This window comes from Salvia hispanica, chromosome 1 (genome assembly GCF_023119035.1).
Source record: "Salvia hispanica cultivar TCC Black 2014 chromosome 1, UniMelb_Shisp_WGS_1.0, whole genome shotgun sequence".
NCBI classification, from domain to species: Eukaryota; Viridiplantae; Streptophyta; class Magnoliopsida; order Lamiales; family Lamiaceae; genus Salvia; species Salvia hispanica.
In genome coordinates this window covers 28640480-28667468 of record NC_062965.1, presented here as the reverse complement: position 1 = coordinate 28667468, position 26989 = coordinate 28640480, and the positions used below count along the sequence as shown (strand labels likewise).

The following is a 26989-nucleotide window of genomic DNA, read 5'->3' as shown; positions in this document are numbered from 1 at the left end:
CCGAAATTCGATATATCGTTAAATATCGATATATATCGAAAATAAAATATCGATATATCGAAAATTCATATCGTTGTCGTATTTTCGATATATAGCGTATTTTCGATATAAAACGATATATCGCGATATAAGGAAATTCATATCGTTATCGTATCGAAAACTTACGATACGATATCGTATCGTATCGAAAATTACGATATATCGAAAATTCGATAATTTTTTGATATTTTTCAATACGATACGAGCGATATATCATTTTTTCGGTATTTTTCCCCAGCCCTAACTTAGATACACAAATTAGTATCCTTAATTGCACTAAAAATATTCTTAAGTGATTCTTTTTGTTGTAGTGAAATATCTCAAATCAATTGTAGGAAACAACTCATATATGGTTTATTAAATGAATTCTCTTCTAATAAATATTCTTTTAAAATACTTCATCCGTCTATCATTAGGAGTCTCATTTCACAGTGGCACAAGTTTTAAGAAATGTTAAAAAAAATTGATGGAAATAAGTTGATGGAATATAAGTCTCACTTTTATATGTATTAGTTTTAAATGAAATGTGAATGAGATGAGTTGGTGGAATATGAGATTTTATTATTATTTATAGTAGTATACATGAATCGGGACTATAATTCATGGGCAGACTAAAATGAAAAAATGAGACTCTTGTTTCGGATTGAGTAATTTTTTTTCTGTTTAATCTATAATAATGGTACTTCAGTTAAGTGTCAAACATGGCTCTTTTAAGTCATGGTTTGCAAAAGACAGCTATACAATATTTATAATTTTATATGGTCACTGGTCGTGATGTTAGGAAACACTTTGGTGTGGTCGGCAGGAATTATAAATTAACAATTACTTAAGTTACTTCCAACTAATTACTTCTTAATTAGAATATATAGTTAACTTCAAAATAAAATTTATTTAATGAAACATTTTTTAATAAAATGGGAAAGTGGTCGGCAGTGTAGTAGACGGTAGACCATGAAATTAATCGTGCGCAATAAATTTTCAATTTTAACATGAAACGTGGGCCGATTACATATCAACCAATTTATAAATTCTAACCAGTTACCGACCCATAGTTTGTGTTTGTTGGGGGAGCCCAATTCATTTATTTATTAGACAAACTTCAAACTTTGTAGTTATATCGTACAAGGCTTTAATGTCACATTTCAGAGCTTATAAATATTTTCTTATCATTAAATTGATAGACAAATAATAAACAGAGTCACGGTATAAAAAAAAAGAAGAAGAGCGAATCACTTTACGGGAAAAAAAAGAGTGAATTAGAAACTGAATTAGACATTTATACAATCGAATGGAGTACGGATTTGAACATATTCCACCTATGCAAAACCGCACCAAAAACGTCGTAAAATACAACTGCAACATCACTCGGTGATAGTTCAACGGACATGAATCCTTGTCCGTCGTAAAAGAATTCCAAACCTTGCTCGTTGGTTGTATTCACATCCCCCCTCCACGCTTTTGACCCGGCCCCACTTGTCAAAAATTGGATCGGGCTGCAATAAAGTCCAATGCAACACACCATTATAAACTAAACAATAATAATAACAAATAATCCGTGTATAAAAAAGAAATATAGCTTATTTGGTCTAAAACCCACATCTTATATAACCAATGTGTGATACAAGGGTCCTTTAACACACATTTGCTTACTAAAACAAACTATGAAACAAATGATTTTTCTGTAACTAAATATAGAATAACATTTATGATTAAAGTGGAATGAAAAGATGAGTGTTACCTTTTGGTGTCGCTAATGCGCTGAAGACAATGATCATGTCCGTTCACATAAAGATCAACTTCGTTAGCCTGTAGATTAATCCCAAATTTAAGAGTCATTGATAGGTTAATTAATTATGCAAGTGTAATAGCAAATAAATTTACCCAATTATGATTCTTTTTCTATTATTTTACCTCAAGAATTGGAAGAAGCCGATCCACAAGCTCTTGAGTGTCGCCATGGTGGCTCACACTTCGAATAGCATGATGACCCACCACAATTTTCCATGTTGCTTTCGAATTCTTCAACGCTAATTCAAGATCCTATTTTTTTCACCAACAAATAAAAATTAGCATTGGGAAATTTAATTAATCAAAAAGCCAAATCAAGCTAAATTTAACCAAAGGCTCACCCCATTTTTAGGCGAGCCCTCAAAATTACAAATGTTGGGCTAGATTCAATAAACGTGTCTATTTTTAAGAGTTACGTGTGACATAATTGGATAAGTTTAATTGAGCTATATTCAATAAATGCATCCTAAACGTGTTGCAATTTAATACATCAATGTCTTAACTACTTTTGTTTACTTAGTTGCCAAAATGACACTAAAAACAATTGAGATTTGTCAGAATGCACCCCACCCGCACCTAATTTCATTATAATAGTAAAATTCTATGATCATTTCCAGTTTAACTTTTTCATAGAGCAATACTAGTGATACATAATTTAGTGGTATTTGAGGTGTAGCACATAAAGTGGATAAGATAAGGTGAAACTTACTTTTAGTAAGTGGGAAGTATAGGTTTCTGGAGGGTACACGCCACGCCAATCATAGACATGATCACCTGGATTTGTGAAATACTCTTCCACAAAGGGAGATGTGTCCACAAAGAACAATTCTGCCACCTCTGTCCAAAATAAATCAACCATAATCATGTATACACCATTTCCTAGTTAATTGATTCACATTTTTTGTCCAAAATAAATGAAGAAAACATATGTACCAAGTTAAATGATTTTATTTTCATTCTCAGTTGATTTACTACACATCGATGATCTTAATTCTGGTGCCAATGAAACGTCTCACTTATGTTCGAGAAATAATGATATTGATATGAAAAGGTACCTGCATTAACAATAAAGGACCTCAAGCAAAGCCATCTAGAGTCGATTTTTCTAAGAAATGGGCTCAACTGAGCCACCGCATCGCCTCTGTAATCATGGTTCCCCAAAACTGCATACAAATTAAACAATTACTCTTTATTAAACTATTAAATTCAAAAATAAATTATCAAATAAATCACAATCCGTCCTACACTAATCAAAATTTTAAAATTATATCACGAAAGATGAAAATTTTACGATCATCCCATCATTTTATTTTCAGTGAAATTTGTGAAAATGTACCAATCAATTTTAAAAACATCACCAATCACATAAACAAGGAGTAGTATCATAATTTATTTGACCATTTCAAATAAAATAATAGAAATTGCAGTAGTAATAATTATTACCACTAAACCACTGCTTTTGGAGGCTCTTGGGCGTGTAAACATTTGTAAAAGAATCAACAAAGTTTGGATCTTCGACGTCTTTCAATCCATTATCGTAGAAATTATCACCAGTTGACACCACAAAATCGATGTCCATTTCTTCACCAATTCTCCCCATCTACACAAATTTAACAAAATTTAATACTGTATGAGATAAATTAATAAAAAATGATTATAAAAAGTAAATAAATAATAAAAAAAATGCATACCTGAGAAGCAACCTGTGATTGGTTATATTGGCCCCTTCTTCCCCAATCTCCGACCACCAGAAATCTGAGCGTTCCGTCACCTTTCGTTGTCTGCTCAAACCTCTCCAAATCCGCTGAAATAATTACTAATAAACTCACCATCACTAACACAGCCACCATGGTTTTGTTGTAACTCCCCATGGATGTGTGTTTCTTTTAAAACAGAAGAAATATGGAAAGTGAGGATGATTGTTTTGGTAGTTTTCTCTAACTCGGAATATATATATATAGGAATCTATAATAATACTCTTAGTTACGGGAAATTGGATTAGTTGTTAAATCTTTAAGCATAGGGAATCTTGAAGGAAAATAAACTAGAATCATGTTTTATTTATTTATTAGTGTGTGTTTTGGATAACTAAATGAATAATGTTTTATTGGTTTTAGGAGTAATGCGAGGATTGGACAGAGTTGTGCGAATATGCGGAAGGTATCTCCAATGGGATGCCGCCAAAATTCGGGGAAAGATTCTCCGGATATTCGGATTATTATTTTCATTTTTTTATTATTGTTTTATTCAAGGATAGCAATTCAATTCAACGCCTACATGTACATCCTATTTTTACTCACCCTACATTAGCGTTTTCAGAATACTAATTGCAATAATGTGTTTAAATTCTGTTGTGACCGAATTATTCAAAATTTTTGTGTAACATAGATGAGATTTAAATGTATGATACTACTAAAGTATGGAGTCTGAAATTTTAAACAATAGTTCTTGATTAATAGAGCCAGGATTTGTATGTATACTTTAGTTTTTAATCCAAGATTATAGATAGAGTTTATTGATTTGGAGGAATTATATATGGACTAGATTATGCTTATTAATTAGGATTTTTGCTTGCTTATAGATAGTTGTTTTATTATAATCGCATAGTGCATTATATTCATATCTGAAATTTCCAAGTAATATTCATTGTTTTGGTAATACTTCTTGATGTGTTTCTGTAGAACAGGATTGAGAAATCAATTCTCGTGTTGTTTGGTGCTTTTTCATGTTTGAGTGTGTTATTTATCGACAATTGGTATCTAGAATTCCAAGTTCGAATGGAGCAATTATGATTATGGCCGATGAATAGATTTCAAAAGATAATTTGATCGATCATATTTGAGTTCCTAGAAGCTGTAAGATCGAGGATTATCTCTATGATAAGGACAATATACTAGCATCTGAAAATATTCAATATAAATGAATTTTGGTGAGTGAAAGTTACTGGATAAAAAGTGACGAGTGTAATATACTTTCATTGTTCAAGAATACGACCTATCACATGACTCGAGCCAAGTCGGTGAAGGAGATGCTGACAATTCTAAAGCAGATATAACCTAAGAATGAACAATATGTAGCTATTCATAAGGATGTTAATGCATATAGTACATTACATGCATGTATTCTTTCCCAACAGCACTTAGGTTGAACAACCACACAATGTTCATATAAATAAATCGATAAATTAATTGTATCCACCAATAATAATGATAATGCATTGTATATGATGATGAATACATTATTTATTACTATGATACAGTATTATAATATATATATACATTGATATGGTTGATTTGCTATTGTACATACTGAAGTTCAAGGCCACCATTCAGTACACTCATATGTGACATGTGCTAAACTGAGAAAAATGCAGATTTAATTTGTTATTTTGTGAAATTGTATCATGTGAGCAGTATGGGTTAATTATTCAATTATTGTGGTACATTCCTATCACGACTCAAATTAAAATTGCACACAACTCCATTATATATTGCACGTAGCTTTCGTGTAGATAGGCTGAAAATTTACTCAAAATGTAGTCTTTCAATTGGTAAAGAAGAAAAAAGATGGACCAAACACCCCACACCATTTTGTCAATCAAATTTTAAACACCGTAATAATGATTCTCTATTTATCTCGTAAAAATTAAAACCCCCAATCTATTAGGGGGAGGGTTTTTGAAATCATGAAAGGATTGTGTTGAATAAATATGAGTGGTGGAATAAAGTAATAGTGCTTAGATATTTTGTTTATTGCGAAAAAATGAAATGACTCAAAATGGTTGGGACATCCCAAGAGGAAATATAATTCAACTTAGTTGGGATGAAATGAGTATAATTTTTCACTATAATTTGATATCTGATTTTTAAATATGGCACTTATTTCATTTTTTCATCGAATAAAAAAAGTTCATGAAAGTGCTCAAGACTCCGATGTCCGATCTATTAGTTGAATGAGAAATATGTTATCAACTAAGTTGTGTTTTGCTGTGTGATGATATTGAGAGGATATATGTTAGAAATAACAAATCATATACTCCAAACAAACACGTCAAAGAGGGGGTTTAGTTTTCAAATTTTTGGGATAAAAATTCCTTTTTACCTCAACAATTTAGTGAATTATTTATCAATCAGAAAATAACTACTACCCCTACTAGACAATTACTACTAATAACCATTTAATAATAACGATCTGAAACTACCAAACAGTAATCAATTTCAAATTTGAAATTAAAATTGAAATTTAAAACTGAAAATATAACCCTGTTTGGGTAAAATGACCTTTAAATCTCTAATTGACAATAATACAAAATAATAAGATAAAATTAAAGAGAAGTATTATCACTTCGGCCATGGACGTAACATAATTAGCAGCATAATTTCAACAAGAGGAAAATAATAGTAGTAGTAACATTTACTAAATACTTCATCTGTCTCAAGTTACTTGAGTCGTATTCCATTTTAGGTTGTTCTAAGTTACTTGAGTCGGTTTCCTTTTTGGCTAAAAACAGAACATCTAATCTCACCTACTATATTCTTTCTTTTACTTTACTCTATCTTATTTTATTCTCCCCTCTATTTTATTTTACTTTATTTAACGCACTAAATACAACCTTCTTACATTTCCGTGCTGAAACAGAACATGCATTAACCACTTTACCAACACATGCACACATATTTAATCTGTTCTTATACCACTTTACCACTAGGCCAACACACGCACACATATTTAATCTATTCTTATACTCCCTTCGTCCTATTGAAAATGACCCATTTTCCTTTTTAATTTGTCCCAACTAAGATGATCCATTACTTAAAATGGAAACACCTTTATCTCTACTTTATTCCCCCTCTCTTACTTTACTCTCTCCTCTCAACACACAAAATAAATTTGCATAAAATCCCGTGCCGCCCAAGAAAGGGTTCATCTTCCTTGGGACGGAGGGAGTACCACTTTACCACTAGTGCCTCATACATGCGTGGAAAATGAAGTATAAGCTCTCTTCTTTTAATCATATATTCATCCACATCCCAAATTTAACTTGATGACAAACAGAATGAATTAATGCATGCATTGTCTCATCACGAGTATTTCATTCAGTTTGCTTGTATTGTAAAAAAGTTTCAATCTTTATGACTTATTGTCTAAATGCATCCATTTTAATGTGCTTTTGGTGCCTATATATACCCTTAATTATTGCATAATTGCATCAATAATAAACTAGTCATCCCATAATGGCTCATTTGTTGTACAACTTGCTAATCATATGGCCTCTATTGCTGATGCCTTGCTTCTCTCTGGGACTTCCAAGCAATGCAGTGGAACTTTCTAGAATCAAGCATCGTAGCAAGAGATACGACGATTCGATTGCCTTTTTGGCGGTCGGAGATTGGGGAAGAAATGGGAACTTCAACCAATCTATAGTTGCTACTCAGGTCTAATATTTGATATCATTCTTGAATTTTTTTTAGTCTATAGTTTTGTATCCTTTTGTTTAATAGTACTATGCTATAGCATGGAAACATAGTAATTATCTGATTATTTTTGCAGATGGGATATGTTGGGAAGAAACTGGGAATTGATTTTGTGGTGTCAACCGGTGATAACTTCTACGATGACGGATTGAAGGGCGAGGACGATCAAGCTTTTAAAACGTCATTTTCTAACATCTACACTGCTAAAAGCCTTAGAAAGCCATGGTTCTCAGGTAAAAATTCTGTCTTGATCTGCCGCATTAAGGCCTATTGCTTTGTATTTTTATGTACCAATGTTGTTGCATCGAAAACAGTGCTGGGGAACCACGATTATCAGGGGAACGTCGTGGCTCAGTTGAGTCCAGCACTTAAGAAGCTTGACAGGAGATGGAATTGTAAGAGAAACTTCATACTTGAAGCAGGTATGGATAGTGCTGATGCTCCTCTCTGGTTCAAAATCTTGGCCTTGCAAAGCACTTATAGCTCGTTCGTGTGCTAGGATCCGCGGATATCTTCTTTGTTGACACAACTCCGTTCGTACAGAAGTACTTCGACAATCCTAAGAAGCAGGTGTTTGATTGGAGAAATGTGTTGCCAAGAGACAGATATATGTCTTCCACCTTAAAAGTGAGTATTCCAGTTCTTGTTGTTTTTTTCTTGGAATGTAATAAACTTATTTATTTGGTTTATGTCAATTTAGAATCTGAATGTGTCACTGGAGAATTCCAAGGCACCTTGGAAAATTGTGGTTGGACACCACACAATAAGAAGCATTGGATATCATGGTGACACTCAAGAAATAATAGATCACTTTCTCCCAATTCTTGAGGTGCTTTCTTTAACAATCAAACACATTAAATAAGTTTAAAGAATATAATTTTATTATTCAACCATGTTTTGAAACTTGTGATAGGCTCACAAGGTGGATATGTACATCAATGGGCATGACCACTGCTTGCAGCACCTCAGCAACGAGCGCGGGTATGTTCTAAAAACTTCTTACTTTACGCCCTCCTCGTCTTTGACATGGTTGTTGTGATGCAGGTCGATGCAGTTCCTAACAAGTGGGGGTGGTTCGAAGGCATGGAAGAATAAAATCCGTTATGGATTGCACAATGACAGCATGCACTTCTATCATGATGGCCAAGGCTTCTTGTCTGTGGAGATTGCTCATGATAAGGCCAAGTTAGCATTTTACGATGTTTATGGGAGACCTATTCATCGTTTTAAACTCGAAAAGTAAAAAACAGAATGAAGCTGTTTATCTAGTGTTGAAACAGATTTCACCTTCTGAAAAATAATGTGTTGTGGTGAATGTTATGTGACATTGTTGTCTTGTTTGGCAGGGAGTGGCAATTTTTTTTCTTTGCAAACATAGTTTAAGATAAATTTAAGTGTAAAGCTCTGTATTAATCTGAACAATATCAAAATGTAATTGCAGATGTTTCCACCAACAGAAAATGGGTTGGAAATTCAAAGCAAAAGCACATAAAAACAAAGAAAAATGCATATATAGCTGACAAATCAAATGCAGCTTTTATTAGCATCATGACTGAATCACACAGAAATTCGAATCCTCTGCTAATGCTACCTTTGATGATAATTTGGCTGTGCCTAAGCCAAGCATATGTTTCAGCCACACTTGTGCAGAAACGACAACCAAGTGAGCTTCTTGGCTGTGGGGCAATACTAATAATAACGCTAGATACAAGAAAAACTTGACATTCTACTATGATGGGAAAGGGTTCGTCTGAGTTCAATTTAAAAGAACCGAAGCAAATGTAGCTTTCTATGATGCTTCTGGCAAAGCCCAGGATAGTTTCGAGCTAAATAGTAAGCCGAGTTCAAAGTGAAGGCTCATCTCAGTGGCAATGTACAAATAACTTTCCCTGTATCCATCCCATCATCAGTAGTACCAGCAATAGTACCAGCAAAAATAATAGTTGGAGAAATAGGATTTAGCTCTCCATTTTGTAATGAGACAACTATCAGTTATATTCACTTGCTGTCACACTCACAATGCATAAGAGTAGATATATGAATGGAAACATAATAGTGGAGACGATCAATTCCATAATCATAAGTTTGATAAATACAAAGCAATCAAGAAACATAGCAACCATACTACTTATTACAATCTCCATTTCTGCATGTGACAGGAGATGTTAAAGAACTAGCTGAGAATAGGATTTTGAATCCACAAACATTCAATCAATTTGAAGCAAGGTTACTATGTACAAGTCAAGTAGAACAAGACAGCAGCATCTCCACTCAAAAGTAAAATCATTTCCGATACCATCAGCCGCATCACCATCACAAGGCTTAGTTTGCAACAAAATGGTACCTTGAATCCACATAGCTCTCAACATCCCAAAGGAAAGAACCAAAAGTCACAGCTTCCAAAACAAGTCTCCTCAGGCCGCCAAAGCTAATTTTGATGGCTTCATCCTTTTGGGGATCAATGGTACCTTCAGGTGTGATTGCGATCTCAGGCCTACCAAATAATGATTCTGTATGTTTCTCAATGATGCTAATAGCCTCCTTAGATCTGATGGTTGCATATTTTTGAAGCGACTCACCATCAAATGACATGACATAAGTTCGCAATCTGGATGGCTTTAACCCATCAACACCAATACCAACACCGGCGCCTCCAGAAAATGATGACATTTCTGGGTGAGGTTGAGCTTTCCTGCGAGACTTATTAATGTCGCCATCACTTGGTCTTGTTCCCTCCAATGCAACTTGTTCATCAACATTGTCAATACTCTGGGGAAGGACTTTCATACTCTTCTCCAACTGAAACCTTTGGTCTATACGTTTAAGGAAATATCCATACATAACAGAAGCGGCATAAACCTGCCCAACCCTTATTCTGCTTATTTGAGCTACAGAAGTAGAGTCCCCAAGCCGGTTCCCAAGAATGAGAGACAAGTGGTTCTGAATCATCTCGTACGCTTCAGGAGAGTGCACGTGCTCCATTTTATCATCTTGGCCGGGCCACTTATCGACATGAGCAGGACCACCAGGCGTTGATGGAGTGATTGTAGGAATCAGGGATACGCTGGCATCCATGAATTTCTGTACCACCAATGCGTACAAGATCTCTTCCAGGGCCTTCTTTCTTTCATTAGCTTTAACCTCCGCAATTCTCCTACAGTCGAAAGGAAATGCCAGAATAGACATTCCACTTCAGTCTTTACTTAAAGGATAATACCATAATAACAATAATTTCACACATGAAAAACTATTTGATAGCTTTGAAATCCATATTCTTCATACTTGGTTAGACTATAAACAATACTATATATTATGCATCTTCAAAAAATCACAAAGATGTGGCTCTATCATGGACCATTTTAAGTTGTAACAGTTACTCCTGTTACCTGTATAAAACAAGATCAGTTCCAGATGCAGATGGCTCTTCCTTCTCTCTCTCTGCCTCACGGTCGGTTTGCAGTTGTTCAAGTTGCTGTTCTACAGCAGCAGGAACAAGATGCGGGTGACTTGCTAATATCTGAGAGAGAAATTGCCCTATGGGAGACTCCATCTGTAGAGGAGCAATAGGAGCTTCTGAACTGCCAGAGTCGGAAGGTTGCATAGAAGCTCTGGTTGCAGTGCTCCTCCCGCTCAAATAGCTCGTTTTTTTGTTTCCCGTCTTGAATTTTGAAACAAGTGGTGTTTGCTGCAGTTCACAATCCCAATTCAAAAAAGCTACTTTGTCATAACTAGTTCATCAACCAAGCAAAAAAAATAACAAGACTGCACATTACTATTACTATAGTTAGAGGATATCATAAACAATTTAGCATTAGTACATAAAGGTGAACTAAAACACAAAACCCAATTCCCCAAGTTCTCATACAAAGCCAGATTCAATTGTAGATGGATAAACTTCTCCTGTAACTACATACATATAATTATCCAATACAGAAGGCCCGTAAACCCCCTCCCCCCCATTCCCAAACCATAAAAAAAAAAAAAGAGAGAGGAAGAAAGAAAATGGCAAAAATGTATGCTAAATCAGCTATTTCCTTATCATGAACAAAAAATTGAAACTTTTTAAATCTACTTCTCAAAACAATTCATCTTATTGATCCAATAAAATTGAAAATCATACTAACTCGCCCACCCCAAAATTAATCAAATCCCAGCCCTAAATCGTGCCTCACCATATCAAAATTTACAGTGCAGATGAAAACGACCGATCATTACCTGAATCCAGGCGTTGGAGAGCACAGGCCTCAGCCCGACCCTAACATCGGGTCTTGTCGGGCCGGACCGGGAAGCCCAATTGGGGGAGATACTGCAAACAGAAGCCCGAAATGCCGCCACTGTTTCCATCCTGAATTGCTGCAGCAACTACCAGACAAGGAATTGATCACCCCCGTCAATCCGCAAGAATTTCCAAAAGGGAGAGGAAAATGTTGTAGAGAATTAAATACCTAGGCTAGATGACTGAGAAAATGTAGTACTACTATAATTAATTGATTTATCGTTGCTTCGCTCGATTCGAAACAATGTGCTAAAATTTCTATCTAATCCATAGGAATGGAAGCAGTGTACATTACTCCGAGTTGAGTTGTTAGAATGTGTCTAATTACCAGAATATCCCTATAATATGTTTTTGTTTTATTTATTTATGATAACATAATTATGTGTATCACATTCAAGTCGTTCATAATACTATGTTTTTGTTTTATTTATTTATGATAACATAATTATGTGTTTCACATTCAAGTCGTTCATATCCGTTGGAGCATTCCCATCCATGGAAGTGGCCCGGACCTACTTCCATGGATTTTTTACTCCTTACTCTTGTGCTAGAGCACAATATCTACAGTCGTGCTCTTTCGCAATAGCATGCTCATGGGTCCCACCATTCCATTGTTCAATTTAAATACTTCAATTACTAAAAACATTTCCACAATATTCAAATGCTTTAATAATACCCGATACCATTACAAATGAAGTACTAAAAAATAAAAAATTACATAATTAAAATCCTAAAAATTAAAAGTTACATAATTAAAATCCTAAAAATTGAGATTGAGAGAGTTATTAGTATATTGTCATTTTTTTGTGTTTGAAATGAGAGTATTTATAGATGAACGTATAAATGTTTGAGTAAAATAATGAAAAAATAAATTAAAAGTGCGAAAAAATAGATATATTTTATCAGGAAGTGGGAAAATATTTTTTTTATTAAATCTGAATTTTTCAGATTTTTTCGAATTTAAAAAAAAATAATAATAAAAAATGATAAACCAACGACCAATCAGAGCATGTCACGTTAGCTGTTTATGCTCTTGCCGTTGGCACGGACGTGCTCTATGCATAGAGCAGGGTTGTGCCAACGGCAAGAGCACAGTGGCGGACAGCAGGGTGCCGCGCTGTCGGTACTGACAACGTCCTTCCCCAAGAACACCGTTGGGATGCTCTTAATATCTGAATAAACTACAACTCACATTTTGTCATCTTCATTATGTTACATGTTAAATTCTCCGTAGAAATAAGTATAAACGTATTCATTTTGATATTAATAATCCACAAACGGTATCTCAATACGCCATGATATATGAATTGTTCGTATTTGTTAATATTCGAAAAGAATTATCCATGCCGTGATACCTTTGATGAGACATTTAATTCCAGCATGAAGTATACACTAATATCATTTATTGAAGTGTAAATGATACGTGAATAAGAAATCAATAAAGTCCTATTTAGGTTCTATTCCAAAAACAAATTAACTAACAAGGGGAGTGATCCAATATTTAAACTGATTTTTTATTTTTCATTTATAATATGAAACAATTAATATACAAATATATTAATTTATAATATGAAATATTGAATACTAAGGAATTAAGACATATTGAATTTCCTTCTCTCATTCACAGAATTCTTTAGGCAACTAGTTTATCATATCCCACCTTCACAAAGTAATCCCCCAATATAGCCAGTACAGGCCCAATTTCAATTCTTATTCAGCCCAACCCATTTTCATAATTAAACTTTTCAAAACTTTTAAATAAATTTGTTCGTCTTGGTTGTCATTTTACTTTATTTTTTCAATTAAACAAATTGAATAAAATTGAAAAAAACTGAAAAATAAATTTCCACTTCCCCAAATATTATCGTTTTATTACCATCTTTTCATTCGAGTAATTTTTGTTTCTTCTCGCACATTACAAATGCATTAAATTTTGTTTAGAATAGGAAATCTTTCTGATTAGATTACGCCTAAAGTGTGATTCTTCTTTTTTTATAAAGTGTATATAATTATAAATTTTTTAATTATTTACAATTTGTTTTCTTTAGCCGAAATAATAATAATGATAATGAAAATCGAACCCAAATTATAATGTCTTCAATTAATTAAACAATATTTACTAAGTTTATAGAACAAAATACTGAATTAGATGAAATTATTAAATAATTAAAATTAAATCTAATTTAGAATTAGATTAAATTATAAATATTTAAAATTAAATCTTCATTATAAAGTTTGTATGACGTTTTATAATATAGTCTGTCCGCGAATAGGAGTCCCGGTTCACTTTTACCATAAATGGTAATAGGGTCCCACCTTCCACTAACTCATTCCACTCACATTTCATTTAAAACTTATATATATAAGTGAGACCCTTGTTCCACTAACTTTTTTCCACCCACTTTTCTTACCATTTCTTAAAACCCGTGCCACCCATGAATAAGACTCCTAATGGCGGACGGAGGGAGTAAAGAGTAATATAAATTTTACTCCCCCGTCCCACAATAAGAGTTATGTTTACCATTTTAGTCTGTCCCACTATAAAAGTCTTATCTCACTCTTTTTTACCATAAATGGTAAGTAGAACCCACATTCCACCAACTTATTCCACTCACATTTTGTTATAAAACTAAAATTTCATATAAGTGAGACTCATATTCCACTAACTTATTCAACTAACTTTTCTTTACATTTCTTAAAACACGTGACATAACTAAATAGGACCCCTATTTCGGGACGGAGGGAGTAAGTGACAAAATGTTATAACTTATTTTCAGTGATAATTTACTTTTTATACGTATATATGGCAAAAAATAAGAAATTTATCTTTTTCCTATACTAAAAATACATTTAGTCTTTGGCCACGCATACCAAATTATGCTATGTTCCAAAATTAAACATAAGAAATAAGTAGTCAACTAAGATGTGATGATGTGATTATTGAATGACCCAAATTTTCTATCTTAGATCTCAAAGAAATTTAAATTTTATGATCTAATTTTATATTTTTAATATGGGTATGTTTAATTATTTATTTCTTACTATTAATAAAATATTTGTAAAATTTGTTGATTAGTATAGTTTGTTGCCATGAATTTATTTTAAATTTTATTATATTAAGAAGATTGATGAACACATGATCAAAACAAAAATAATAATAAATGCTCTAAATATGGATCCTGAAGAGTTGAACAATTGTTTCTATGATCGTGCTATACTTGCTCCCACGCTTGACGTTGTTGATGAGGTTAATCAGTTCATGATTTCGTTGGATCAGTCTCAGGGTTGAATATATTTGAGCTCTGATAGCATTTCAAATTCTGATTCGACATCGAATGGTTCTACTGAGATACATTCAGTTGAATTTTTGAATAGTTTGAAGTGTTCGAGTACACCTAATCATACATTGTTGTTGAAAGTTGGTACTCTTGTTTTGTTGTTAATGACACCAGATTGATAATTACACGGTTAGATGATTTTGTATTGGAGGCTCAAGTATTGGGTGGCCATAATATCGGTCATAAAGTCTTGATTCCTCGAATGTCTTTAATACCGTTTGATCCAAGGTTGTCATTCAGATTCTAACGACGACAGTTTCCATTGGTTGTGTATGTAATGACCATTAACAAAATTCAAGACCAATCTCTCTCTCATGTTGGATTATTTTTGAAAAAGCCAGTCTTCGGGTATGGATGACTGTATGTTGCTATATCTAGAGTCACAAGTTGTGAATGTCTGAAAAGTTTAGTTTGTGGACATAATGATGAATTATGATAGTAGAAGTGATTCTACTGTTAATGTTGCTTACAAAGCAGTTTTTCAAAATGTATGAACTACTCCCTCCGCCCCTAATTAATTGACACTGGTTGACTTGACACGAGTTTTAAGAAATGTAGTGGAAAGTGGTTGGAAGAAGTTAGTGGAATGTGAGTCATACTTTGATACTATATCAATTTTATAATAAAATGTTAAAATGTGAGTGGAATGAGTGAGCTAGTGGAATGTGAGTTCTACTTTTTATCAATTTTATAATAAAACATTAAAATGTGAGTGGAATGACTGAGTTAGTGGTTAGTGGGTTCCATTACCAAAAGTAGTAAAAAGGAATGGTGTCAATTAATTGAGGACGAACGAAAAAGGAAATTGATGCCAATTAATAGGGGACAGAGGGAGTACTGGTTCGTTGTTGTTTTCCTAAGTACGATTTTTGGACTTATGAATACATAATATTTGTTGATAGAATGAAATCATGAACTATTTATTCGTTCAAATAATTTTTTTTTTAATTTTTATCTTATGTACATTTAGGAATAAATTTTCCTTTATTTGTATATCTTATACTATTTAATTCACGCATGTCCATTTATGTTATTTTTTTTATTTTATGTTTCTACACCTTTAATTGATATTAAAATAATGCAATAGTATGCTAAATATGAAATGTTTTACCGTGGGTTGAGAGCATTACTAATGTTTGTATGTTGTTGTTTATAATGTTTTTAATTGTTTATAATCTTATTAATACTATTTTTAATTAATTCATATTCTTATTTTTTTTATATTCTTTATTTTTAGTTATTTAACTATAAATATATTTTCATATTTTCATTATTTGAAATTTTTTTGTCTTGTACATAGCACGAGTGGAAACACTAGTATCAAATATTTATAGACCAGTATCAGACTTTGGGCTTTATTTGCTGAAGCCCGAAGAGATAAAATACTGGCCCATTTTATATGTGAGGCCCATTTTACTCACTCACTTACCTGATAGCACGGATTGCTGACACCTGGTAACTCCATGCGGATCACGAGTCCTGACATAGTCAAACCATAAATAAAAAACAGGGATAAACAAATATAAATATGTCGCATAATTAGCATATTGGTCGTGTCGTATAGGTTTCATCTTACTCTCTCTCTCTCTTGAATCGTGGATTCTGCAAATAAATATAGTTGTTATGTTATGCTTATTTAAACGTACAGTTTGTTTTGCTTGTGTCGTATGGGTTCCGTCTTACTAGGCTCTGGAAGTAGGAAGCTATAGAATAGAGTCAATAGACGTCAGGTACTGCAATGCATATTTATGAGTTTCTTGTTCCCCCAATTTGTAAATGAATTCAATACAGTACACATTAGGTAAATGGTAATATTGAAGCCACAACAAATAACATCTCAAAACAAACTAGGAATGGATAATACAAGACCTGAATCCTTATTAATAGTGTTAAAGATAAAACCAAAAGTTGATTCAAACAATACCCTATTTGCGCTTGAGCACAACAAGCAGTTGAGTATGCTCATTATACCCAGATTCCATAGTGTGTGACAACTCTTGAGCTCTGTCTGAAATCTTAGCAAACATTTTGTCAACGACAGAATCTCCAAAGTGAGCAGTCAAGACCCCCTCTCCAGCTCTCATGTGCATTATCACTTTAGCTACATCAGTGGGTCCATCAACCATGGACCTTGGATCTGTGAGCTCCATTTTCTCAATGCTAAAACACCCATTATTTTCTATCACCCTCTTCACCTCCCCAACCGCCGGAGCATAGATTGGCAAGTTGAAGTTGTCTATTTTATCTTTATCCACAACTCCTCATCAGCCAACTCCATAGGCTATATCCAAAGTAACTGAACATAACAGCAGTAGGGTGGTCGGAAGGGGAGATCCCGTCAGGGATTCCCGGCACGACCAGAACCAAAACTCCTCCTTTCCCAATCTCCTCAGCTCTCGCGCTAATAAAACATGACAAATCCTTTTCGTATTGATCCGAGTAGGCCTTGACCACATCTTGGCCCGCGCCGTGGTAGTGGACTCTGCCCTCGTTAGGCACCCCTTGAGGCTGCTGGGAGAGCCACTGGAGTGCGTATGAAGAATGCGCCACGGTGATGGAGCTGCGGGGGAAGAGGCGGCCGTGGCATCGCAGCAGCGTGGTAGTGCCTCTCTGGTGGGAGGGAGCAGAAGAGGGTGTTGAAATCGTTTCCGAGGTGGTCATTGAAGAACACTTGGAATTCTAGTAGTGTTTCAGATGGCCATTTCTTCTGCACTGCTTCTATCAGATTTTGAACGGCGAAGAACGTGTTTGGCCCAATCGAGCACCCTAAATCCGCTATCGCCACTTTGGTCGACCTTGGTTCTGCGTCTAGGCTCCTGATCACGGCTTCTTCTATCATTTCCTTCACTGCATCCGACGCTAGTTTCTGCGCCGGATCGGAATTGTAATAAGATCAGAGGAATCTTCAGTTACTAATTACTCATTCCGTCCATGAAATATTGTCCAAGTTTGACACGGCATGGGATTTTAAGAAAAGTGAATTGAAAAAGTTAGTTGAATAAATAGCCCCACATTTGTATATTAGTTTTATAATAGAATGTGATGATAAAGAGTTGGTGAAACGTGGGGTCCGTTTACCTAAAATAGAAAAAAGCAAAGTGGACAACTTTTCATAGGCGATAAAATGGCAAGATTGGAAAACATTTCACGGACGGAGGGAGTAATTAAGTGCAAAATGATGTAAAAATCTGTGGTTATATAAGTATTTACCTGGTAATTGGAGTTTTTGGTGTAGCTGTATTCAGAATCACCACCATTCATTAGAAAAGTTTCCCCCATTTCTGCACTCTTCTCTACTTTGACAAGATCTAAAATGTAAGATTGTTATATAGTAGGGGTGCGTTTGATTGCCCAGAGAGTATTGGGTATGATAGGGTGGTTGTACTCAGTTTTTCATGATAGTGCTATATGGCTTATATCTCAGTTCGATGTTTGGTTGCCCTGATAGCACATATCCGACACCGTCCGATAACATATATAGTTTTTGATTTGGCATCCATAAACTACTGATAGCAACGACAATAGACAAATATGCCCTCATATGCATTATCTATTAACAATGGATGATTAATTAATTCTAATATCCATATTTTTTAAAATATAAAAAAAATATCCAACAATAATTTAATTTCAATTTTACTTTTACAAACATTATTGTTATTTAACTATTAATTAAATCAAACACACATAGACACACATGTTAATAGACAATGGAGTATTTAAATGTACAACAAAAAAAAAATTAATTAAAAAATTTCTTAGGTTTTCCTAAAACATAATTACAGATGCGCCGCTTTCTTCTTCATCTTCTATCTTTCTCCAAACTTCTGCAATTTTTCTTCTTTCTCAATTTTTTCATGAAGCTTTTTCTAATTTCTTTTCTGTTAATTCCCTTCCTCATTTCTCTTCCATGAACACGAAGTAGCCATAGCGTGGGGTCGACGAAGCTAATGCAGCCTGGGTCGACAACTGATTTTGGGAGGTTCTCGGAGGTATTCATGGACCGGCGGTGGGGTCGGCCGACCCCACGCGACCCCACCTGGGTCCGTCATTGGTGGGTTACCTAAAATCGTTGGCGGCGGTGGTTACGGTCAATTGGCGATGGCGCTGGAAAACTATAATTTGTGGAACGCCGACGGATGGTTTAACAATTCTGGTGTATTTCGGTGGAGTGAGGAGGAAGGGCAGGCGTGATATGGTCAATGTTCTGATAATCCCACAATCGGGAATGCCGACATAGTTCCTATCGCACATGAAAGCCTGGGTAGACTTATATCAAAAAGTTGGGTAACTATCTTAATTGCAGCCGGGTCGTGATATTTATCCCGGGTCGTCGTGGAGTATATCGTACCAACCAAAAGAAGGATAGAACCTAGGAGCCCTTATCTTGGCCTATCATACCAATCAAACGAGGCCTAGTAGTAAAGAAGTGGAGTAATTTTTTTTGTTTGAAGCAAAGTGGAGTAGTTATAATGTGAAAGAACTAAAAGTCAGACTTGTCTGGCTTAATATATCTTCTAACTTTGAATGGTCAAGTTTATTATACCATCTTCCCATAGTAATTGAAAAGATTCCAAGGCTGGCGCATAATTATTTAGAAAATACTTAAGATATATGCCATGACGATATAAAGCACACCAATCACTACAGCATTATTTTTTAAAAAATTTGCATGACAAATGCATGATAATTAAAAATACGCATGACAAACTCGAGATGTACATATGTATTCTTTTATTAAAATTCCGTATGTAATAGATTAAAGACAATCTAATTTTGCATGTGTTTTATCTGTCATTTGCAAAAATTTTATTTAGCATTCCCAGTAAACTCATACAGATTAAATTAGATAATCTACTTTTGCATGTGTTTTATCTGCAATTTGGATAGCTCCGATGCCGGCCCGAGCGGTTCCCAACGCCGGCCGCAAGGAAGGAAACAGGCGACGGCCAACCGCCGTCGTGCCGCGACCCCAGCCGGCGGTGCGGCTCCTGCTCCCTTTGTGCCGCCTCCACCCCCACCAGCTCGTTGTGGGCCATTTTGGCTCAAACCAATATGGACGATACGTCTCGGATGAGACCCAATCAACTTGATTCACATATTGCAATGATACGAGCGCTCCGACAACAATTGGGGATATCGTCATCGGACTAGTCTTCTTTTTAAATTTCCACGGATGTATTTTTTAGTATTTAATTATGTAATTTTTAATTTGTAGGATTTTAATTATGTAATTTAATTTTTAGGATTTTAAGTGCGTAATTTTTATTTTTAGGATTTATTTATGTTATTTTTATTTTATTTTTTTGTAATTTGTAATAGTAGTTCGGGTATTTTTAATGCATTTTAATATTGTGAAAATGTTTTTATTTAAATTGAATAATAGAATGGTGGGACCATTGAGCATGCTCTTGCGGAAGAGCATGAATGTGGGTGTTGTGCTCTTGCGGAAGGGCATGGAGTAATAAATGAATAAATGTGGGTCCAGACCCACATCCATGCTCTTGGATGATCTAATCCGGGTGAATCTGTCCCAACAAACCCACCATATGCCGGAATCAAAATTGATGAATTCTCATTTCTTATCGAAATTCAACGAAAAAGGAGCTCCAACGTATTTATGCACAAAGAGTATGAACTTTGGGTTCGACACGAGTTTTAATCATTATTGGTAAAGTAAGAGAGAGAGAGAAAGAGAGAGTTTTTTAAGTATTGTTTGTGGAGAGAAGAGAGTTTCTAAAATTGGAATGTTCATACTCTTTGAGACAGAAGACAAAAGAAATAGTGCATACTCTTTGAGGACGGAGGGAGTATTATAGGACTAATTGCTTGTAAAATATACAAATCTCTAGTTTTTTCCATAAACTTTTATTTTTCAATCTAAATCCAAGAACTTTAAGTTTTTAAATAGTACTAATAAATAATCCAAAATTTTAAAATCGCATTATTTAAATAAAATAATTTAATAAAATCTTTGTGCAAATTCTTACATAATCATGATAAGTCACAAAAATATTCCGTCCCAAAAATATCTCCTTTTATTTTTTATTAACTTCTTTCTCTCTAATAAGGTGGACCTCATTCTCCGCTAACAATACTCTAGTTACTTTTTCTTTCTATCTTTTCTACTTTACCAATTTTGCGTTAATTTCCGCGCCGTTCCAAATGTCCATATTTTTGTGGGACGGAAATATATTAAAATGAAAACAATCATTATCCTAACCAAATGCAATTTGTATGATAAAACTCGCAAGTATCTCTATTTACAATCTCTCTAAAAATTAGTATTAAAAAAAAGATTTATCGTCTAAAAAACTAAACATTACAATTTACATGAGTAATTGATGTTGATGTCAATAGACTATAATCACCAAAACCATGAAGAGTAGCCACCAATCACCACATATTCTATTCTTACATGTATATCTTCATTTGAAAAGCTTACCTGATAATATGAAGATATAATTATATTTGCTCCTGCTTCAAGGTAATCCAGATGAACATGTCCCACTACATGCAAGAAACAAAATTGATGAATTCAAGTTTCTTATCGAAATTCAAGGAAAAAGATGCTCCAACTTGTTATTGTATTCCAAACTATATATACTTACTAAATATACTTAACAGCGTTATTTGCTTTGTAAATGCACAAACTTTCGACATTTTCTAGTTTTTCTCCTAAACTTTTATTTTTGAATCTAAATGCATGGACTAAGATTTTCTGATTTTTCCCTTGAAATTAATTCTTTCAATTTCTTTACATAGAAGCTGACCTTGTTCATTTAGACTTAATTGGAAGTGCCAGCGTGGCAAAAATCCTCGAGCATTAGAACGACATCGTTTGAATACAAATAAATAATTTTTCCTTAAATACATGAACTTTTCATATATTGCGTCTGTTGTTTTAATTCTGTAGTTTGTCTGACTTGTAGATTCTGCAAATAAATATAGTTAAGTAATGCTAGACGCACAGTTTTTTTGCTCATATCGTATAAGTTTCCATCTTCATTCTGCAAATAGATATAGTTGTTAAGTTATGCTCATTTAAACGCACCGTTTGTCTTGCTAATGTCGTATAGGTTCCATCTTACTTGCCCCCTCTCATGAATCGTGGATTCCGCAAATAAACATGATGTAGTTTAGGGCTGAGAAAGTGGTTGAGATGAATGAGTTAGCTAGATCTACTGTAATACTAAACCTTTCTGATTTTGTGATTAAAAAAGTTGGGTCCATTGAGTCTGCCTCTGAGATGTGGACAATGCTGGATACTCTTTTTACAGAAACTTCTATGTCTTCTAGAATATATCTTGAAAAGCTTTTTAAATTCAAACTGGGCCTTTCAAAGAACATAGATGAAAATATTGATCATTTTCAAAAACTTGTCCAAGACATTAAAAGGTCTGGGGACAAAACTATTGATGAGTATACCAACATTGCCCTCATGAATGCTATCCCTGATACTGCCATTAAGTATGGCAGGGATAGTGCCCTCTAGACCTTATAATCAGTTCTTTAAAATAAAAGGAATGAAAATTAAAGACAACTCAAACTCTAAATCTTCTTAAACTAAGGTTTTAAATGTTAGAAATAGATCTAAATTTAGAGGGAAAGGAAAAAACCCAGATGGAGATGGTAAAAAGCAATTTAGAGGCCGATCTAGATCAAAAGGCAAAGACCGGTGAGCACCTTAGAGAAACTAAAACTGCGGCTGAAATCTAAGAATCCGTTTTCATTTAGGTTGGAGAAGTTATAATTAATGGCAAAATTCTGTTGATTATCTTCTGCACCTTTATGACCTCCAAATGGCACCAACAATTATCGACATTGCCGCGCCCGCGATCTCGCCGCCGCAATCAATGGCACGCCGTCCTCGCCATGAAATCCCTGAAATGCAAATGCTTCTCCAAGCTCAAGATCCAATCCCAGGAATTCTTCGAATTTTCGGACCATTCCGTCCTGATCAATATCATCTTCCATTAATTAATTAAAAATAAATAAAAAGTATGAAAATGGACGAATACACCCTTAAACGACAAAAGGGTACAATGGTAAAAAGTATGACTTGAATTTGAGATTTTTGAAATTTTATGACTAAGAATGTGATTTTCTATTTGTTGAATACTAAAAGGGTATAACACTATTAAATAATTTATTAAGATAGTGAAAGAAACGAAAGAGAAAAACTTAAGGATTAGCACGGGGGAGTAGCACTCCAAAACGCTACTTATGCGGCCTTTCAAGGAGACCGTGCTTTTTCAACTCTCTCAAAATGGAATCTATTCCAAACGCTCTGATCTCCAATCAGAAAAATTTCTAATTCTCCTTTTGGTGCTTCGACTCTTACATAAAGTTCTTGTTGAATAATTCAAAAGTGGGAGAAGGCTTTTTACGACCACATTTTATTACTTTTTTATTCTTATTTTTTATTTACAGTTTTACTATGTCAGGAATATTAAAATTTGAGTCGGTAAATTTGCAATTTATTTTAATATGGACAGTTCACCTGTCCCTATATATATAGAATACTGCTTCATCTGTCTGAAAAAATATGCACTTTAGGATCTGACACATGTTTTAATGCAAAAATTAATAAAGTGAAAGAGAGGTAAAGAGAAAAAATAATTAAAGTATTATTAGTGGGGAATGAATCTCACCTCATTAGAAAGAAAAAAAGTTTCTAGAATTGGAAATTAAGTGCATATTCTTATGGATAGACTAAAAAGGAAGAGTGCATATTGCCGTGGGACGGAGGGAGTATGATGATTGTAACTATTAATGTTTAGTACTGTTGGATTTCAAAATCACACCTCGCGAACCCAAAACTCAGCCAACCAAAAGATTAGCCAGAATTGATTATTATAAAATTAGCATAACTATGAAATATACATATACATATACATAAAATAGGTAGTAGTAGAAAACTATGATAATATTAGTTCTTATGATTTCGCGTGTTTAAGTGACAGTTACACGTTGAATGATCTTATAATGTCCTTAATGTGTCATATTTCTATGGGACTAGTCAGGTAGAGAGTATCAGTGTTACAGATGCTCTAAGAAGATACTATTGAATTTCTTTGTGAGTGTGCTATATATGCTGCCATCACTAATATTGGGAATTTAAAATATTGTTGAGTCGTTTTCGAGATAGTAGGTGTATAGTGCCTAAATTGTGGGAGTATAAAATATGTTGAGTTGTAATCTTTTGAATGTTTAGCAGGTATAGGATAGTTTCCTAATTTAAATATTTAGACATGTGATTATTTTGAATATGTGTATAAAAAGAACAAGTTGATTGGTTACATGGATATATAAAGAGTAACAATAATAGTGGTAGCTCAGAAACAAAACAAGCATGGAGAAGTTGATAACTTATTTTGTTGCTGTCCTTGTTCCTCTATGTCTTTATCTGTTGTGGTTGATTCGCAGAAAGGGCAGCGGCCGTGTGCCCCCGGGCTCGGTGGGCTGGCCGATCCTTGGAGAAACTGTGGAGTTGGCCCTGTTAGGGCATCAGAGATTAGTGAAAGAGCGGATGCAGAAATATTCAGTAGACGCTTTCAGAACATCGTTGTTCGGAGAGAAACTGGCTGTGTTATGTGGTGCAGCCGGAAACAAGCTCATATTAATGAACTCGAAGAAGCTCTTCACGCCCTGGATTCCTGTGTCAGTGAGCAAGATCTTCTTCCCTGACTTCGACCACGTGAGGCATCAGGAGCCGGAGGCCACGTTCCACAACTTCAAGCAGGACGTCCTCAAGGCGGAGGCCCTGAGGCAGTACATCCCGGTGATGGACAAGTTGGCGCGTGAGCATCTCCGCCACGGCTGGCTGCCTAACTCAGTGGTGAAGGCAGGCCCCGCCACGAAGAAATACACCTTCGAGCTGGCGTGCAGGTTGTTCATGGACGTGGTGGATCCAGAGCGGCTGGACAAGTTGCTGGGGCCCTTCTCTCTCATGACGGATGGCCTCGTCTCCCTGCCTATCAACCTTCTGGGACGGACTTCAACCGCGCTTTGAAGGGAAGCAGGGTGGTGCGCGCAGAGCTGCTGAGGATCGTGGAGGAGCGCAGCAAGGAGCTGGAGTTGACGAGCGAGGGACGAGGTGACGTCATGTCCAAGATGCTGCTGGCCAGGAGTGAAGAAGATGGGAGACCTATGAGTCATACCAAGATTGCTAACATTCTTATTGGTTTGCTTGTTGCTGGCCTCTACGAAGTTTCCTCTGCAATCATTGTTGTCACTCACTATCTTTCCCAGCTTCCTCACATTTATGACTTGGTTTTCAAAGGTGCGCATAACTATATAGTGCAGTGTACGTAAAATATTCACGAGTGTGTTTTTCCGTATAGAGCAAATGGAGATTCTAACATCGAAAGGCGCTGATGAGTTGCTGACGGATAAGGATGTGGAGAAGATGAAGTACACTTGGAACGTCGTGCTCGAATCCTTCAGGATAGCACCTCCTGCAATCGGAACATTTAGAGAAACAAAAACTGAATTCACTTTTGCAGGTTTCACCATTCCTAAAGGATTGAAGGTATATACATATTCTATTTATTACGGAGTAATTAAGTTTTCATGTTTCTTTCTTCATTTTCATTTGACAACTTAATTACTGAGCATGCAGATAATGTGGACGCCTCATTCCACCCACTCCAATCCCGACTACTTTCCAGAGCCAGACAAGTTTGATCCATCACGCTTTGAGGGGACTGGGCCGCTGCCTTACACGTTCGTCCCGTTCGGAGGAGGCGCAAGAATGTGTCCCGGGAGAGGCTATGCTAAGCTAGTAATATTGGTGTTCATCCACAATTTGGTGACCACCTTCAAATTTGACAAGGTCTTTCCTTCTGAGAAAATATTGTTCAATCGTACTTCACCTGCACCGGCTCATGGACTTCCTATTCGCCTCCATCCTCATCAAAAATAAATTTACATTGCGTTACATGTAAATCTACTAAAGATCTATTATTCAAATAAAAAGTAATGTAAGAGCATTAGCAACCGCGCGTGCTTTATAGAGATAATGTTGAGAGTTCAGTGTGATATTTTTATGAATGGTGTAGTATTTACAAACAACAAGTTCGACCACATTCTCATGTTTCAGCGTAGATAATGATTTTGAATCCTAGCCATTCCAAATTGATAAACTTTTTTCATCCAAATAGCTAGGCCAATATATAATATTGTTGTGCTCCTCCACGATCCTCCAGCAGCTCATTTCTGGTATAACTGTAGTCAGAATCACCACCTTTCATTGGAAATGTTTTCCCCATTTTTGCACTTGTCTCTACTTTGAGAGTGATGAGTATTTAGTTAATCACAGGCAGTTACATAATACTTCCTTGCTCTGTTTTCTATTTTGAGATAATCCATGAACAAAATTAGCACATTTTTCTCTCTGCAATTATCTACTTTATTCTCTATCATACGTTATTCTCTCTACGTGGTCACTGATGAAAAGAAATGTCTCTATTAAAAAAAAGAAATTCCAACACTTCCATGTACTTTTTAATTGAAAGATAGTACTCAACTTACCCCAGTTTTTAAGAACGTGACTCATGCATTTGTTTTATCTATCATTTGTCATAAACAACAAGTAAATGATAGTACTCCACTAGAAATAACCTAGCATTTGAATTTCAAGAGCCTGAACATTCACGAAATTTCATTTTTTGAACTTAAATGGTTGAAGATCATACTGTTTTCTTGTTTCTTTAATTTGTTTGAGTTTAAGGACACTTTCTAGTCCATGTATACTTTTAAATTTTAATACTAACTGCAACGTCACAAAGCATAAACATCGAACTCAAAATTACTACAACTTGGAGGTTGGAACTAATGCATTCATAATTTCAAATTATATACTACTATATAATTATATACAATAATTAATTATTTGATATCTATTGAGATTCATTTCGAAATTGCTAATCAAATTGCAAATTGGGATGTATGATATCTCGACACAAGTTAACAATAAGTGCCAGCAATAAGGCTGAAAATTTTGAATAAATTGGATTTTATCATACAAAATCAGAGCAACAACATTCTTGACAATTATAGAAAATAAATGC

The 26989-nt window shown here is 34.8% G+C and overlaps 3 protein-coding genes and 2 pseudogenes across 4 annotated transcripts; 2 read left to right on the top strand and 3 right to left on the bottom strand.

Moving 5' to 3' along the window:
• Nucleotides 1-1272: 1272 nt before the first annotated feature.
• LOC125211973 (purple acid phosphatase 17-like) lies at nt 1273-3892 on the bottom strand. The gene is made up of 7 exons (XM_048111953.1): nt 3519-3892; nt 3271-3427; nt 2883-2990; nt 2537-2664; nt 1951-2079; nt 1778-1845; nt 1273-1532 (listed from the first exon to the last, which is right to left on the bottom strand). Exons 1-7 carry the CDS (start codon nt 3696-3698, stop codon nt 1316-1318), a joined length of 987 nt encoding a protein of 328 aa, XP_047967910.1. The 5' UTR covers nt 3699-3892; the 3' UTR covers nt 1273-1315.
• A 3177-nt stretch (nt 3893-7069) lies between these two features.
• LOC125201027 (purple acid phosphatase 7-like) lies at nt 7070-8646 on the top strand. Its single transcript, XM_048098899.1, has 7 exons — nt 7070-7262; nt 7378-7534; nt 7616-7723; nt 7801-7928; nt 8002-8130; nt 8215-8282; nt 8346-8646. Exons 1-7 carry the CDS (start codon nt 7110-7112, stop codon nt 8542-8544), a joined length of 942 nt encoding a protein of 313 aa, XP_047954856.1. The 5' UTR covers nt 7070-7109; the 3' UTR covers nt 8545-8646.
• A 697-nt stretch (nt 8647-9343) lies between these two features.
• Nucleotides 9344-11878, bottom strand: LOC125201025 (UV-B-induced protein At3g17800, chloroplastic-like). 2 transcript variants are annotated; one of them, XM_048098898.1, is made up of 4 exons: nt 11747-11878; nt 11517-11663; nt 10688-10986; nt 9344-10455 (listed from the first exon to the last, which is right to left on the bottom strand). In XM_048098898.1, exons 2-4 carry the CDS (start codon nt 11643-11645, stop codon nt 9624-9626), a joined length of 1260 nt encoding a protein of 419 aa, XP_047954855.1. In that variant the 5' UTR covers nt 11646-11663; nt 11747-11878; the 3' UTR covers nt 9344-9623. The 2 variants fall into 2 exon arrangements, with proteins under 2 accessions (XP_047954855.1, XP_047954854.1); XM_048098897.1 differs by having other exon boundaries at nt 11517-11845.
• A 4962-nt stretch (nt 11879-16840) lies between these two features.
• LOC125193342 lies at nt 16841-18194 on the bottom strand (annotated as a pseudogene).
• A 6076-nt stretch (nt 18195-24270) lies between these two features.
• Nucleotides 24271-25869, top strand: LOC125200802 (annotated as a pseudogene).
• Nucleotides 25870-26989: the final 1120 nt, after the last annotated feature.

What these genes read in the sequence shown, in the direction of transcription:
- LOC125211973 (XM_048111953.1), bottom strand. Translation starts at nt 3,698, where the DNA reads ATGGGGAGTTACAACAAAACCATGGTGGCTGTGTTAGTGATGGTGAGT. An exon ending in CCAAAAGCAGTGGTTTAGTG is followed by an intron (nt 2,991 to 3,270) that starts GTAATAATTATT and finishes ATTTGTATGCAG; the next exon opens with TTTTGGGGAACCATGATTAC. An exon ending in CGCATTAGCGACACCAAAAG is followed by an intron (nt 1,533 to 1,777) that starts GTAACACTCATC and finishes ACTTTATTGCAG; the next exon opens with CCCGATCCAATTTTTGACAA.
- LOC125201027 (XM_048098899.1), top strand. Translation starts at nt 7,110, where the DNA reads ATGCCTTGCTTCTCTCTGGGACTTCCAAGCAATGCAGTGGAACTTTCT. An exon ending in AAACTTCATACTTGAAGCAG is followed by an intron (nt 7,724 to 7,800) that starts GTATGGATAGTG and finishes TTCGTGTGCTAG; the next exon opens with GATCCGCGGATATCTTCTTT. An exon ending in ATATGTCTTCCACCTTAAAA is followed by an intron (nt 7,929 to 8,001) that starts GTGAGTATTCCA and finishes ATGTCAATTTAG; the next exon opens with AATCTGAATGTGTCACTGGA.
- LOC125201025 (XM_048098898.1), bottom strand. Translation starts at nt 11,645, where the DNA reads ATGGAAACAGTGGCGGCATTTCGGGCTTCTGTTTGCAGTATCTCCCCC. An exon ending in TCTCCAACGCCTGGATTCAG is followed by an intron (nt 10,987 to 11,516) that starts GTAATGATCGGT and finishes TGTGAACTGCAG; the next exon opens with CAAACACCACTTGTTTCAAA. An exon ending in ACTGATCTTGTTTTATACAG is followed by an intron (nt 10,456 to 10,687) that starts GTAACAGGAGTA and finishes TTTCGACTGTAG; the next exon opens with GAGAATTGCGGAGGTTAAAG.